This window comes from Nesoenas mayeri, assembly GCF_963082525.1.
Source record: "Nesoenas mayeri genome assembly, chromosome: 15".
Classification (NCBI taxonomy): Eukaryota; Metazoa; Chordata; class Aves; order Columbiformes; family Columbidae; genus Nesoenas; species Nesoenas mayeri.
In genome coordinates this window covers 9,248,223-9,262,481 of record NC_137559.1, presented here as the reverse complement: position 1 = coordinate 9,262,481, position 14,259 = coordinate 9,248,223, and the positions used below count along the sequence as shown (strand labels likewise).

Genomic DNA, 14,259 nt, shown 5'->3' with positions numbered 1-14,259 from the left:
CATCTGCTCCACCTCCTGTCTCTGGGACTTCACTTTCAAAGTCTGTGTCCTGGGCTTTTGCTGGCTGTGAGACTCTGCTTCTTGCTGCAACTCTTTTCCCCTTCCTTCTGCAGTGACCAGCTCTTCGGCTGCTTATCTTTCAGCTTAGCATGATCTGAAGATATCCCTGGCGTCCTTTTGGGTATGACCTTGTGTTTGTGTTATGCCGGGACACCTGTGGCTCTCTGTGAATTCAGCTTGCTGAGTGATGGGGAGGAACTTGGTGGGTCATCAGGTCCAGTTCCCTGCTGCTGAAGACAGTCAGCTCATGCAGGTCGTGAACTTGTCCGGGAGCTCATTGTTGGAACTAACTCTGTGCTTTTCCCCCAGTGCTTCTGGAGCAGCCAGTCCAGAGATCTGCTCTTTGAAAGGTTAGAAACCCTCCTCTGACTTCCAGCCTCCAGCTTTCCTGGGCTCGTTTATTGTACTTGTGCCATTGCAGAGTGTCATCTTGCAGATGAGAGATGACTTGCAAATTTTTTTTCTTTCCCTGGTTTGCTATAACCTTTATGTCCTGCACCAGCCATGGTTCTCAATGCAGATTTGTCCTGGAAATATCTTGGAAACTACTTTGTTTTTCCTTTGCTGCTTTTTGGGAGATTGGTTTTGCTGGGCCCGTTTATTTCTGTGTTGTGCTTTTGAGTGTTTTAAATGCAGATGGGGTTCTGATCTGGATAGTCTGGGAATGTTAGCGAATACAGAAGAGCACTTTTTGCGCTACTGTCACTTTTGTCTTCTCTTTTAATGCTTGTCCTTGCTACTTGTGCCATCTTGCCCCTTCAGGAGGGAGAGATCTTGTCAGAAACAGTCGAATCAAGGTGAACCTGATAAAGCAATGTACTAAAGAACCAGTGCCTGCCTCTTACTCGTAGCTCTTATTCATGTTTATCTCTAGCTGTGAATGTGCAATAACAACAGTTCTGTTCTGCACAGGCTGGCACAGCCTCAGACAGGAAGATCTGCTGTTTACCAATCAACACTCTGCTGCAAGTGAGAAAGGGGAAAGAAACGTTTCATTGCTACTGGGTTACCCAGAGTGTACTTAAACCTTTCCGAAAAAAAGAGGAAACTAAGAGCACATGTGTTACTCGATGCATTTTTTCCTGGCAAGAGTCCTGTGTGTCTGTTCTTCCTGCAAAGCCTCCCTGCTTATGCTACTTCCCATTAAATCTATAGCATATTGGTAGCAGGCAAGTAACAGCTTCCTGTTTTTATAATGCAGCCACTCTCAGCAGGCAGTCTGTTGAGGTGGTTTTTCAGCCTGGTGTGTTTTGTAGCTGGGGCAGTCTGTGGGCTGAGTAGGATGACAGAACTCTGCTACGAGGATTATAAATACAGGGAGGAAAAGATCTGGAAATTAGATCGGCTGGTAAAGCTTCCCAAGATGGGATGCTGTGGCTTGTCTTGTTTTGTTTCTTCCTCTTGTCTGTGTTTCTGTGGCATTACCGAGATGTTGCTAATGAGGGGAACCCTGCCAGCCCACACAGGCTTTTGTTAACACTGCACTCAAAAGTCAGCCCCAACTGGCTAGTAAACTGGAGGATGCAAGTGGCTCATTACACTTTATTGAAGCGATGTTAATTGACTTAATAGAGCACTAGGGTTTTGGAGATTTGGTTGTGTTGTTTTTGTTTTTTGTTTAAGTGTGTACGCAATGCATTTGTTGCCATTTTCATGCTGGTTCAGAAAAGGACCTTCCTGCTCTTCAGTTGTCAATGGAGACAGGTTTTGAAGTTAACCCTTATTTTGAAGAAAACTTCCTGTCCACTGCTTCTCCCTCTTTTTCTCCCTGTAGCTTGTAATTAAGATGCTGATTGCCCTTTCAAATCACTCTCTCAAAGTGACCGTGATAGATTTCCAGTAGCTCACTGGATAATCCTTCGCTGGTTTACAGTGTCCTGTGCAAAGGAAAAGAGAAAACTTTTTTCAGACTTTGATGGTAGTTGCTTTGTGGCTAAGTTGGCTCTACAATAAATCTACTTTTCCTATCAATCTTTCGCTTCAGGCTTTGGACACCTCTTCCTCTGCCTGCACACTTATGAAGAGTCAGTGCTGGGCATTAAGTGCAGCTCAGCCCAACTCAGCTGCTGTGTATGAGTTTCTTCTGTGTTAAAGTTGGGCCAGAACCAGTTTCAAGGCAGCTGGAAGAAGGTAAAGATTCTCAAGCTTGCCTTTGCATGTTAATGTCCGTGGCCAGAAGGATGTGCTGCTGTTCTGGACTTTGCTAAAGCATAGCATGAAGTGTGAGGTCCTGTCGTGTGATGGTCTAGGGCTCCAGGTTAAATTATCTTGTTACCTCATTAAGAGCCCATCTGGAAAACTGTTTCCAGGCAGCTAATTTCATCCAATGATATCTCTGTGTAAGTAGCACACCAATCTTGTTTCTCACCATGATTTGGAAAATAGCTCATTTGCAGCTTCCAGTCCCCCAGATTTCCTCTAAGGCCAGAACATCTGAGTCGCCCCTCTTCTCTCAGCCCTGCTGCCCCATATCAAACATTTGGGTGGGTAAGTTTTGCCCTTCTCTCCATTTCCCTGTCCTCCCATTTGCAGCGCTTGCACACTGCCTGTCATCCTAGTGCCTTGTGATTGTGAACACTTCGTGGCCCTGGGAGGCAAGGCAGCGCTTTCTGAGTCACGGGACGGTTCCCCGGGTCACACGGGAAGCTCTGTGGTGGAGCACGAGGGCTGAAAAGGCTCCCACATCGCAGCTGAGGGTGCCAGCTGCTGGCCCATCCTTCCTGTTACACCTCTGCCTCAGCCTGTCCTTGGTGGTACCTTCCCACCCTCCCTGCCAGAAGCTTTGCAAGGAACTGGAACTTGCTGACACCTTTATTTCCTGCCAAGACTGCAGCACTTGGGCTGCCTTGTCGTGCTGGTTTGGCAGGTGAGGACAGGACAGAAGAGTAGCAAAACTTTGTTTCTGGTCACCAAGACACCAACTTTGTGCAAGACACCTGCTTGTCCGCTTTGCATGATGGGTCTTGTGGGTGGTCACTGGAGTTCTTGCTGCACTTGAGCCATAGAGCTCTTATTGAGTCGCTGTTTAGCTTCTTGGCTTTCAATCTGTCCTGCATCTGTCTGAGGTGGATCTCTTGTTCGTCTGCTCTTTCCTCCCTGCCTTGTTGAAAAAGAGAGATTTTTCATGCTTTTTTCCCTGGGGTTACTTCTTTTATCAGGATTGTCTCAGCCTGGTGACTACAAGTCGTGCTCTGCTTGGTGCCGGTACCTGGCTTTGCACATCCGCGGGTTCTGCCACCCTGCCCGGTGGAGCTGGGAGCCCAGCTGTGTATCAGTTGCTGCGCACACAAATGCTTGAGCTTCTTTTCCTTGCTTGGCTGGCATGGCACACCATTAGGCCTCCACCCTGCATCCTTTTTCAGTTGTCCTGTGCCTGACCTCCTCTGTGACTTTAGAACCTCCTTACACTGTCATGTCTCGTGCTGTGTGCCTCACCCGTCCCTGCACACAGTGCCCTGCCTATCCTGGACCCTGTGAGCACGTACCTACTTTGATGGTAGGTGGGGAGATCTCCTATATATATGGCGGTGACATCATTGGAGGCCCATGTCTTCATGACACATGAAGTGATTTCCTCCAGCTTGATGCCCCAAGGCAGCTCAGCTCCTCCAGCTGCACCTCTGTGCCCCTGATCTACTTTGTGTTTAGGATGTGTGAGTTATGTCCTGCAGTCTCCAGAGAGGAAGCTGCTCCTGCCAGGGCTGTGTTGGAGACTTGACATTCAAAGCTCTTCAGGAACCCATGTTTCTCTGTGCAAGCAACAGGTTGCATGGGAGTGAGAGCAGAGAGCTCCTTCTTTATGTTGAGGATGGTACCAGGTCCCAGCCTGTCTTAGCACCCAGGCAGGAGAGTTCACACAGCAGAGGGAAGAGAAGAACTGGTACTTGCAGCTTCAATCCTAGAAGAAAGTCTCCTGCTGTGTGGCTTCCTCTGGGCACAGCTTTGAGGGATGTTTTTCCCTCTGATACGTGGTATGCCTTCTCCTGGGCCAGCTGCTGGCCTGGCACCTTGATCAAGAGCTCTCTGGTGCACGGAGTGGTTGTGTTTTCATTCCTGCATCTTCCCTGAAGCAAGAGAGTAGCTCGGAGCTGACTTATTGATTGGTTGGAGGAATGGAGGAACTGATGAAGTGACCAAGTCTGATCCCTGAGTCTCAAGGCTGAGAAGCAAAAGAGGTTGGAAAACTCAAGTAGGAGCTGAGCTGGCTTGTGCTGCATGGATGAATAAATTAATAAGAAAAGGAGTGTGGGGGATGTCCCATCACAAGGAGGGAGCTTCTGTACATGGGACCACCTGGGGTCAGTTTGCCTTGATGGATACTCAGTGGGCTGGAGCAGCTCCAGGGACATCGGTCTCTTTCTGCTGTGTGCCGAAGGGAAGAGCTCGCAGCTGGTCCTAGGAGGATCCTAGGAAGAGTTGGTCCTGCCGCTTCCTAGATAGCTTGAAACATGTGGGCTGGTTCCTTTTTTTGTTTTGTTTTCATTTTTTTCGTTACTGTCTTCTGAGCCAAAACCTCCAAAGGAGCCTGAGGGAAGGAAAGGGGGTTGGGCAGACTCTGATCCGCACCCTTCCTGCTCGTTTGGCTTGGAGTGGTGTGACAGAAGAGCTGGGACTAAGGGGTCAATGGTGCTGGCTTGTGGTGAGGAACAGGGTTTGTCTGGAAGCATCCAGGTGACTGCACTGCTGTCCTGATAGCAGGAGGAACCTCCATGGGAAAGCTTTGCCGTCCTGAGCTTGCTGTAAGTGCCGCCTGCTGGTGGGGCCGTTTGTGGAAGGGTCTGTCTCATGTACAGCAGATCAGGGTAGGTGGGTGTGAGTGGTTTGGAGGTGGAAAGATCAAATCTGCTTTTATTTTGAAAGCAATATTTTGGGAACAGTTACACAGTGTCAGTTGAAGCCCGGTAATTATTGCAGCTGCGAGGGGCAAAAAAAACAAAATCCAAACTCAGCATCTCGCTAAGATGCTTAACTGTTAATTTCCATGAGTGAGATCCACCCTTCTCAAGACACTTCAATCTGTTCACATTGTTGCTTCCTCTCCTGATTAGATAGGTGGAAGCAGTGCTTTATTAATTAGGAGGAAAATCCTGCTCCTCCGTACCAAGGCAGAGGAGCCTTTGGCAGTTTGCTCCCTGTCCAGACGGAAGCTTCCCCTGTTCAGCACAGGTGATGTGTCTGCAGGGCATCTCCTGGGGCATCTCCCTGCTCACTGGGAGAAGTTCCTCAAAAATAGGGCTGAGTGCTTCCAGAGAGGCTTTCTTCTTTGTAGCCTTCTTTAAATGACCTCTTCTCTTGCTAGAGTGTAGTTTTCATTCTCACCTTTACTTCTTGCAGGCTCTTCATTTGCTTAGTGTTGGCCAAAGGCGTTTTCTGGCTCAGCATGACGAGCACGCACGTGCTTTGCATTGAGCTATAATTCTGCTGCTCCTCCTGTTTTCAAACAGGTTCATCCTCTCCCCTCCTTGGGCCAACATTCCCCCTAAATATCATTCATTGGCTGCTCTCACCTGGTGTGAGGGGTGACCCTGAAGAAAAGGATTTACTGCTCTGCCTGAAGAAATCCGATTTCACGCAGCGCTCACAGCCAAGCAGCCCACTTAGACCAGACAGTCCTGGAGATCAATACGAATTAGCTGGGTTATCCTCCACCTATTTATAGATCCTTTCCTCTCCCCAGCTTCACCCACCGTGGGATTTTACTGCACCGCTTTAAAGCAGCGGTGCCAGCCTCTCCTGTCCCCACAGAGTGTTTGCGTTGAGCTGTGGGCTCAGACCCCCTGGTGCAGACCTGGCAGAGGAGGACGGGCCAAGACACGAGCAACACGTTGGGAACCAGCAGTAATGCGGGCAGCAGGCATGTCTCTCGCCTGTTGTGGTGAGCTAAAACTGGCGTTTCCGTGTGTAGGAGGAGGAAGCAAAAGGTTCTGCTTTTCCAGCTTGAGGAAGCGCTCGCGAACCAGCCTGTGGAATTGCTTTATTTAGCAGTAGCTCTGCTCGAGGAGGTGAAAAGGGTTATTAACTGACTGAGCATCCTGCCTTCTGTTTCGCTCAGCCTGCAGTAACTGCATGGGCCTGTGTTTCTAACCTTCTTGCCTTTATTTACTTTATCGTGGTAGAAACCAGGTCTTGAGGTGAGAGCCCGACCTTCTCTTAGTTGCATCCTCCACGGCTTTGCTGCCGCTGTGCAGCGCGGCTGCGGGAGCTGGCGGGAGCTGCTGAGGGATGCAGCAGAAAAGCCAGAGACACCTTAGGTGTGAGACAGCTGCTATCTCCAGTTAGGCTTGAGCTGGTGATACTTGGAAATACTCTTTCCTTCACTTAGCGTCTCTGTCATTTAGCCAGAAAATCAGATTTGTTACAAATTAACTGCTTGAATAGCAGGAAATGAGAGGGGAAGTGCCAGGGATCTGTTTTGGCTGGACCTGCAAAAATCAGTGAAATCTTGCTATTGGGCAGGTAGCAGGATGCAGTGAGTGGAGATGTGTTGGCTGATGCACAGCAATTAGGCAGACTGATTAAAATTAGAAAATTGAGGGAGGGGAAAATGGAGGTTTGGGGCTTTTTTGTTTCTATTTTGTTAGTCCAGTCTTTGCAAGTTAGGGAGAAGAGACCATGACCGAGCAGTTAACATTCTCCAGCTAATGGCCTAATGCCGGCACATTAAGGTATTTAGCTCGTAGCAAAACTGCACCTGCTCCTTGAGCTGCTGCATTCGAGAGTCTGTTATCTCTCAAGGCCCTTCTTGATCCCTTAGAACAATCCTGGGATTGAAAAACTGTATTTTAGGAGTCTTTGTTTCAGCCTTTTTACTGCACAAAGTAGTTTCTTCGGAAAGGTCTTTCTACAGTTCATTCATCTCTATAAATCCTGGTGGGTAATTGAATAAGCTCAGCTGTGCTAATTTTTTTCTTCTTCCTTGTTTCTTCTTTTTTGTTCTGTTAAATGTTCCCTTGATCCATTCCTCCTGATGCACATCCAGATTGCTGTGCCTTTTTCCTTTAAGGAGAGACCTGTATGTTTAAACTTCTTTGAATACTAGAGGTCACAAAACATTTCTGTGGTTCATCTGTGTGGATGCTCAAAGAATAAGTTCTAAAAAGTAGGAAAGAGAGAGGGAGAAAAGGAAGAACAGTCAAATCCCCAAACCTTCTTCTGTGGGTAGGTGAATGCTCATTATCAGCTAAAAACTGGCATCAGCCAAAAGGAAGTATTTCATTGCACTGTGTGAAATCATCACAGAAAATGTTGTGCAGATACCTAGCCTGCCCATTTTCAGCCTTACGGTGGTGTTAGTGGGGAACAGGAAAAGAGGGATAATTTATCTTACATACAGGAAAAATAAAATCTCCTTGCTGTGTACAAGCCATCAAATTGTACTCGTTGTAGCGGAGGTAACTAAAAACCTGGTGTGCCAGTCAGAGCTCGGAGCTTTCAGAATAACCTCTTGTGTGTGTGATTCTCAAGGGCTGCTGGTTTGGGCTCTGAGACTTGCTTCTCCCCTTTTCTGCCTCATAACCGCGTTGGCGAGGGCTTTCTGCTGGGCTTTTCTCCCTTAGCTGGGCTGCTGCCCTGAGCCTGGAACCGCTGGCACTTAACTGGGGAGAGCCTCTTCTAACAGCCCCCGTACCCCCATCTCCAGGCAGCAAAAGCTGTATTCAGTGAAATGGCCCTTCCTGTCCCAGTAAGCGCTGGGATGGGGATCCTGGTCAGAGCATGCAGTAATAGGCTTCTAAAAATTGAGGGTTGTTGCTTAAATCATACCTTATCTTTCTCTCTCTTTCTTTCCTTTTTTTTTTTTTTTTCTCCTTTCTCTCTTTTTTTTTTTAAACTCTTGATCAGAACCGACCTTCCTTTCTCCAGTCTGTTGGGATCTTTACAGCAGCCCATGCCGCAGCGCCTCGCCTGTTCCACCCGAACTGCCCGTGCCACTGGCTTGGACCTAACCTAGGATAAATCTCAGCGTGGCCTGGGTAGGGGGGAACCATGGGGAGCTCTGCCTCATCGCTGGCCGCAGAGACGGAGTCGGACCATGGCTTCGCTAGCGCGCCCTACCCGGGGCACCCAGCTGTGAGCTGGTATAGGAGTAGTCACAGTGGGCCCGTTTGGGAAAGTGCCCTTATAACGCGGCAGCATCAGCACTTACACCACCGGGTGCGAAGGTAAGGAGGAGGGGAAGGATCCTGCTCACTTGCTTACCTCTCAGCTTGAATCCAGGGCGGTGCGTTTGGGAAATAATTTGCTTTGCATCCTATTGGGTGACAGGTCCTTTCGTTCAGAGGCTCAATTCATTTCCTCGTGAAAGCTAGAGCCAAATTTCCACTGATTTGAGTGATGCCAAGCCGTGTCCTTTTTACAGGGCTGCTGATGTCTCCTGCAGAATAGTTTGCAGGATTCATCCAAGCTCTTCCTCACTCACCTCAATTGTGAAGGTGGCTGCCTGGGAATGGGACCTCAGTTCTTTTAACAAGTTTGCCATGTTCTGCCTCCTTTCTGACCTCCCAACTACACAGATGGAAGACTGTGCCTCCAGGTTGGGTGGCAACAAGTAGCAAGAATTTCTGAAAGTAAAAGAGCAAGAGAAACTGTTTTCATGCAAAAGCAGTTGAAGCGCCTTGAATAGCAGATCCAGGGGAACGAAACACAGCAAAACAGAATTACTCTGGAAAAGAGCTCAGTGTTTCCAGTCCCCAATTTCTATTCCTCCTTGATGAAATCAGCACCTCAAATGTGTCTTTGAGTCATTGCCCCTGCCCCTTCCCTGTCAGCCACTTGCAGTGAGGAATTTTTCTTCACGTTGGAGGGCTGGTGTCCTGCATTCAATCCCTGACAGGTTGAGAGGTATGTCAGATGCATCTAAAAATCCTCTGCCCGGGGGCTTGGCTACAGAGGCTGCTGTGTTTTGTGCTAATAATATATGAGCCTTTGCCTAACGCCTGCTTTGTGTAGATTCCAGCCTGGTTGGGTGTTTGTACTTGCTTGAGTCTGAAGCTGCCAGTCTTTTAGGAATAGCTGCTTGCTTCTGAGCGTCCCTGAGCTGTTGTGGCTTTCTACTGGAGGCGTTTGCTGTGATGGTCACGTAGTATCTGTTGTGTAGTTCTCGTTTTCTTGCCTTTCTGCTGCTGCGAGTCCCAGAATCTGATCACAGTGCCTGGTGCACAACTCTGGGATACTCTGAGGCAAGCGCCGTCACGCTTTGCTCCTGTGTAGCTCTGTCTTGGATTTCCTTGTTGAGCTGCTAACAGTGTGAAACCAATTAGGTGTTGTCTTCGCTCTCAGTCATGGGCTTGAGTTCCTAGCAATGCCCAAGAGGCCTTTAAAGAGGCTATTTTGTGCAGTTCCCAACGTCTGTTGCTGTGTGTACCAACCTGGGTGCCTAACCCACAGTTCTGGTCAGTGATCTGTGCTGTTTAGATTTGTCCCCTCTAGTTTAGAGGGATCCTGTGGACAGACCTGGATTCTTCCTGCTGGATTATTTCTTCCAGACTGCTGGTTTTTCCTCTGTTGCCTTGCAAAAGTTGGGGAAGGTGTCAACGTCTCACTGATGAATATCTGGTATGCCTGTGCACAGCCAGCACTGAAATTTAGGAGCTTCCAGTGCAAAGCTGGCACTGGGCACTGAAAAGATTGTGTCTCTGCAGTCTCACGTTTGCCAGCTGTGACTGATCATGATTTGAAGTCTGTAGCTTGGAGGATCTTGAGGAACTAAATGAAATCTTGACATATGGAAATACATTTCCTGAACAACCAGCCTTCATGGTGGAGCAAATGTTGGGGCAAGAACAGGAACTGCTGGTCTCAGCGCAGATAAAGCCAGTGTCCTGTTAGGACAGGAGTGGTTTTTCTGATAATTATGTATTTCCCATGCTAAAGGGAGAAGAGAACTCAGCCTGGCTAAGCGCCACATGGTTCCTGGATACAGGAAAATCGCTGGCCATGATTCACTGAGCGGTGAATTGCATGGGAAGAACCCGCTTTAGGCAGCGATTATGGAAGTGGGTTCGAAAGACCTGCTGAGATCAGCCAGGCTATCAGGCATCAAAGTATCTGCGGTTCCCATGGTGAGCTGGGTGAAGAAGGTTGGTTTCCAGAGGGAAACAGATAAATATATTCCTTTAAAAAATTAAGTCAGTCAATAGAACAAGTCAGGGTATGTAGCCCTGCCTCTGAATGTTCTCGTCTCTGGAGTCCTGTAGTGCAGGAAGGAAGTGGAGTCCTGGGGAGTCAATTTGAGGCCAGGCAGGAGTTCTGGGATAGACTTTGCTTTTCCTGCTGGTTTCCTGTCCCTGCCTGCGGCCGCCTTCAGAGCTGATAACGCTTTGGCTGCTCTAGAGCGACACGGAGCCAAACCTGCTTTGGTCTGTCTCGTGCCTTGGGGATGAACGCAGACCTTCCTTGGCAGGAAAACAGGCCTGCAAGTACTTCACAAGTGACTTTGGTCTGTACTTGGTGGGGGAGTTGTGGAAGGCTTCCCTCACAGTGGGGTGGGAACAAGGGAAGAAATCACTGCTGGTTGGCTTTCAAGATGTTAGAAGCTGCGAGGAGCCTGCAGTGTCTCCGGTTGCCTGGGTGAGGCTGGTGGTCTGGAGTGCCCTGTCTGCTGAAGACAGATGGACATGAAGGAGAAAAAATGAGTCTGTAGGAACAGTAGACTTGTGATATCCAGATTTGAGTCCCTGGTCTCTTCTGGACCAGGCTGCACAGTTATATGCAAGTGTTATATGCATTTTAGTTAGAGGGATCTTATTGCCAAGATATCATCTTAGGGCAAAGGTGTTGCTTTTAAATACATTCTTGGTAATTATGTGTAGCCATACAAATTCTGGCTTAGTTACAAGTCCCCTTGGACACTACCTTGCCCATGTGCTTAAGGGTGTTTGGCCCGAGCTGCTGTTGGATGAGAGCCTTGAGCTGAGCCTACAGACCCATCACAGCTGAGCTTCCCGACATGCTAAACCCTTCATGAAGCTGTGAGCAGCAAGGCTGGATGCTGACCGACACAGCTCTGTTGGTGCTGCTGCAGGTGAACGGTTTGGGAGCTATGGGCTTGTGGTGGCTTCTCTTGCTGCCGCTGGAAGTGGCAGCCCTCCACATCTGTAAGGGCTTCGCAGGGAATTTGAGCACTGAAGTTTCACCCAGATGAGATTAAGGGAGTGTTTCTGTTCACCTAGTCTTTATTCCCCAGCATTTGTAAAGAGAGACAACAAGGTCCTGTCCTGGTCAAAATCTTGATGGTTGCCTTCTGCATGACCAGAGACGTGGGGCCCTTCCCTCTGGGACTGCGGTGTTGCTGTGCTGAAGTGTCTGCTGGAGCTGAGCACGTGTTAGCACCAGGCTGCTGGGCCAGCAGCGTCCCAGGGGTGCACAGCGCTTTGGATGCGTGCGCAGGGTTCATGACACTAAGGGGTGCTCGAGTTCTTTCGACTCAGGAGAGGCTTTTGGGAAAACCAGTGCAAGATCTGTGCAGCTGGATCTGAGCGCCTCTGCCCAACACCCTGTTTGGCTGAATCTCCCTGAGGTGTTTCATTTTCCAGAATATGCATTTTCTGGGATTTCCCGCAGCATTCTGCAAAGGCTTTGTATTCTTCTATAAAAACCTCTTCAGAATGAAATACCTCTGGGCCTCAATAACTGTGGAGGGAGAAACAGACTGTTTGGTTTTTTTAAAATGCTAAAAATATATAAATCCCTCTGCTTTTCGAGAGAAGCAAGAACCGCTTTTGTTGTTGGCAGCTGGTGGGAGGGCACTTGCTGCGCCTCCCGCCTGCTCCCCAGAAGTACCACTTACTTCTGGAGAGAAACCCAGAGCAAGGCATCCGTGGCCTTGGTGTTTGGGAACTCCATGGCTTAAATGCATGAAAAGCAGCAAGTCAGAACTGCTGGGTAGCATCACACAGTCCTGTCTTGGGGTCTTCGAGCTGTCTTTAGGCTGGTGGAGATGTTAATAATGGGACAGTGTGTTGTGGCACTTCACCTCCAATGACAGCATAAGCAGAACTGTTACAGAATCAGAGAAGCATTTGGTTGGAAAAGACCTTTAAGATCCTTGAGTCAGCTGTTAATGTAGCACTATCCAGTCCAGCTCTAAACCATGTCCCTAAGAACTTCATCTATGCATCTTTTAAACATCTCCAGGGATGCAGAGGGCATATTCCGTGTTGGGGAAACCAAGGCCCAGAGGAGAAGTGAGATGTCTGGGAAGAAAAGCTACTGGTAGAGCATCAGGTGACGCTGCAGCATTTCCCTGTTTCTGTTCTCTGTCATGGAACCTCAGGTCAGGCCTCAGCCTCAGGTGGGGCTGCGTCTGTGCTCTTTGGGGTACAGTTACCCCAACAGAGCTGGGCCTGGGGGCTGGAGCAGGCAGAGTTCTCTGGTTTTTTGTCAGTAACCTGCTTGGATTTGGGTGTTCTCAGAGAGCTGATTTTGCACCTTGGAAGAACTGCAGACTGGTCGAAGTTGGAAGGGACCTCTGGGGTCCACGTTCAACTCTCCCCCTGAGGCGTCCATGCAAAGAACAGAGGTGTGTGGCTGTGAAAAACCTGGGGACAGCCAAAATTTGCTCTGAATCTATATCCACAGAGGAGGGAAAAAGAAACCACTCCTCCAAACCACAGTGGTGCTAACATCAGCTCTGATATGCAGGACACGCCTGTTCATGACACCAGAGTGGAGCTCGTGTCCCTCAGGTGCTGCAGTGAGGTGGATGCATCCCTGTGTGGGTTGTGTTCCCTCTGGAAATTGTTGTGGCATCGAGTTCAGCTGGGATTTGGTAGACTAATAATGCTGCAGGTTGTCGTGGATACCTGCTTGATGGGAACATTGGGCTTGTAACTGTTTGCTTGCCAGTTCTCACCAAAGCACACAGCAGCTGGAATAATGCCTTGCTCTAGAAAGTGTGCGGTGCCAAGGAGCTGGCAGCATGGTATGCTGTTTCATCTGCCTGAGGCTTCCAGCCCTGCCCATCCACTTTCCATGCTGACTGCTCCAGCAGTCCGCTCACTCACAAAGCCTCTTAGTTGTTTAAATTAAGGCTATTTATAGCTCTGGAGCTGTGAACAACTCGGAGGATGGCACAGAGCAGCACAGACTGAAGTTCTCAATGGATGCTCAAACTCTCCCTTTGCTCTTTGTCTACTCCCTAACCTTCCCCATCTCCTTTTCCCACAGGTGCAGGTAACAGAGCTCTCCTGCCCGCTTACCCTCTCCAAAGAGGGCAAAATCCAGACCAGGGAGTCAGTCAGAGCTCATGTGCTCATCCTACCCAGCGAGGCTGGCTAAAATCTGAACAGAAATGCCTGAACCCCTCACCTGGAGTGTTACTGTCACAGCACAGAGCAGCAGACCTGTCCCTTCAATAGTGCCAACCTTGAGAAGGGAGAGCAGCACCTTTACCTGTTTTGGGGTGCTTCTGGTGCTGTGGTAGCTGAGCAGTCGTGCTCCCCAGGAACCCTGTAGGTTCAGCTCTTTCTTCAAGTGCAGGTGTTGGGTAATTTTGCTGTGGTGCTCTCGGGATGCCACACAGCAGGAAGGGGGTTAGCACCCAACTTTGGCCGTGCCTAGATCCATAGTCTTCACCTCTTCATCTCTTTTGGGAAGAGATTCTGGAGATGCGGTTTTGCTGTGAAGGAAGCCTCTTGTACTCTGTGCTGCAGCAATGTGTGGTGGGAGGGCCTGGCAGAGCCCTTTGATGCTCTGTTGGGAGCAGTGTGTTTCCAGATGCAAGTATGCTGGGAGTGGGGTGGGAAAGGGATTGGTAGGTGATGTTTGGGTTTGGTTCTTTTTTTATTTAAGAGGAACCAGAGCAGGGATTTTTCCAGAACAACCCTTCTGCATTGCTCCCTTGACTTTTTTTGGCTGCAGAGGCAGGAGCTTGGTCTAGTGTTCTGTGGCAGATCACTTGCACCCCCTGAGAGGTGTCATGTGTGTAGCCTGTAGCTGTGAAGCAGTCCAGGTCCTCCAGAAGGAGCTAATGGATGGATATGATGACAGCAGGAAGCTCAGGAGCCTGGCTGAGCAGCTGCGAGGAAGGAGAAGATGTAGGAAAGTGTGTATGAGGAGAGTATTTTTTCTTCTCCCAGGGTCTCACGGAAGAGCTAGGGTGGAAACTACAAGGCCACCTAAGATACAGCATCTGTCCTGGAGGGAGATGGACATGCATTACCCTCATGCTCCTGCTGTCAGAGGCTTGTGAGTGGTGGGATG

At 49.1% G+C, this 14,259-nt stretch overlaps 1 protein-coding gene across 1 annotated transcript in view; it reads left to right on the top strand.

The window, feature by feature from the left end:
* The window catches only part of CAPN15 (calpain 15), a 58,138-nt gene that overhangs the window by 8,414 nt on the left and 35,465 nt on the right, over window positions 1-14,259 (top strand). The window contains 2 exon segments of the mRNA XM_080353854.1: window positions 370-410; window positions 7,900-8,219. Coding sequence (XP_080209980.1) covers window positions 8,044-8,219 — 176 coding nt within the window. The 5' untranslated portion in view covers window positions 370-410; window positions 7,900-8,043.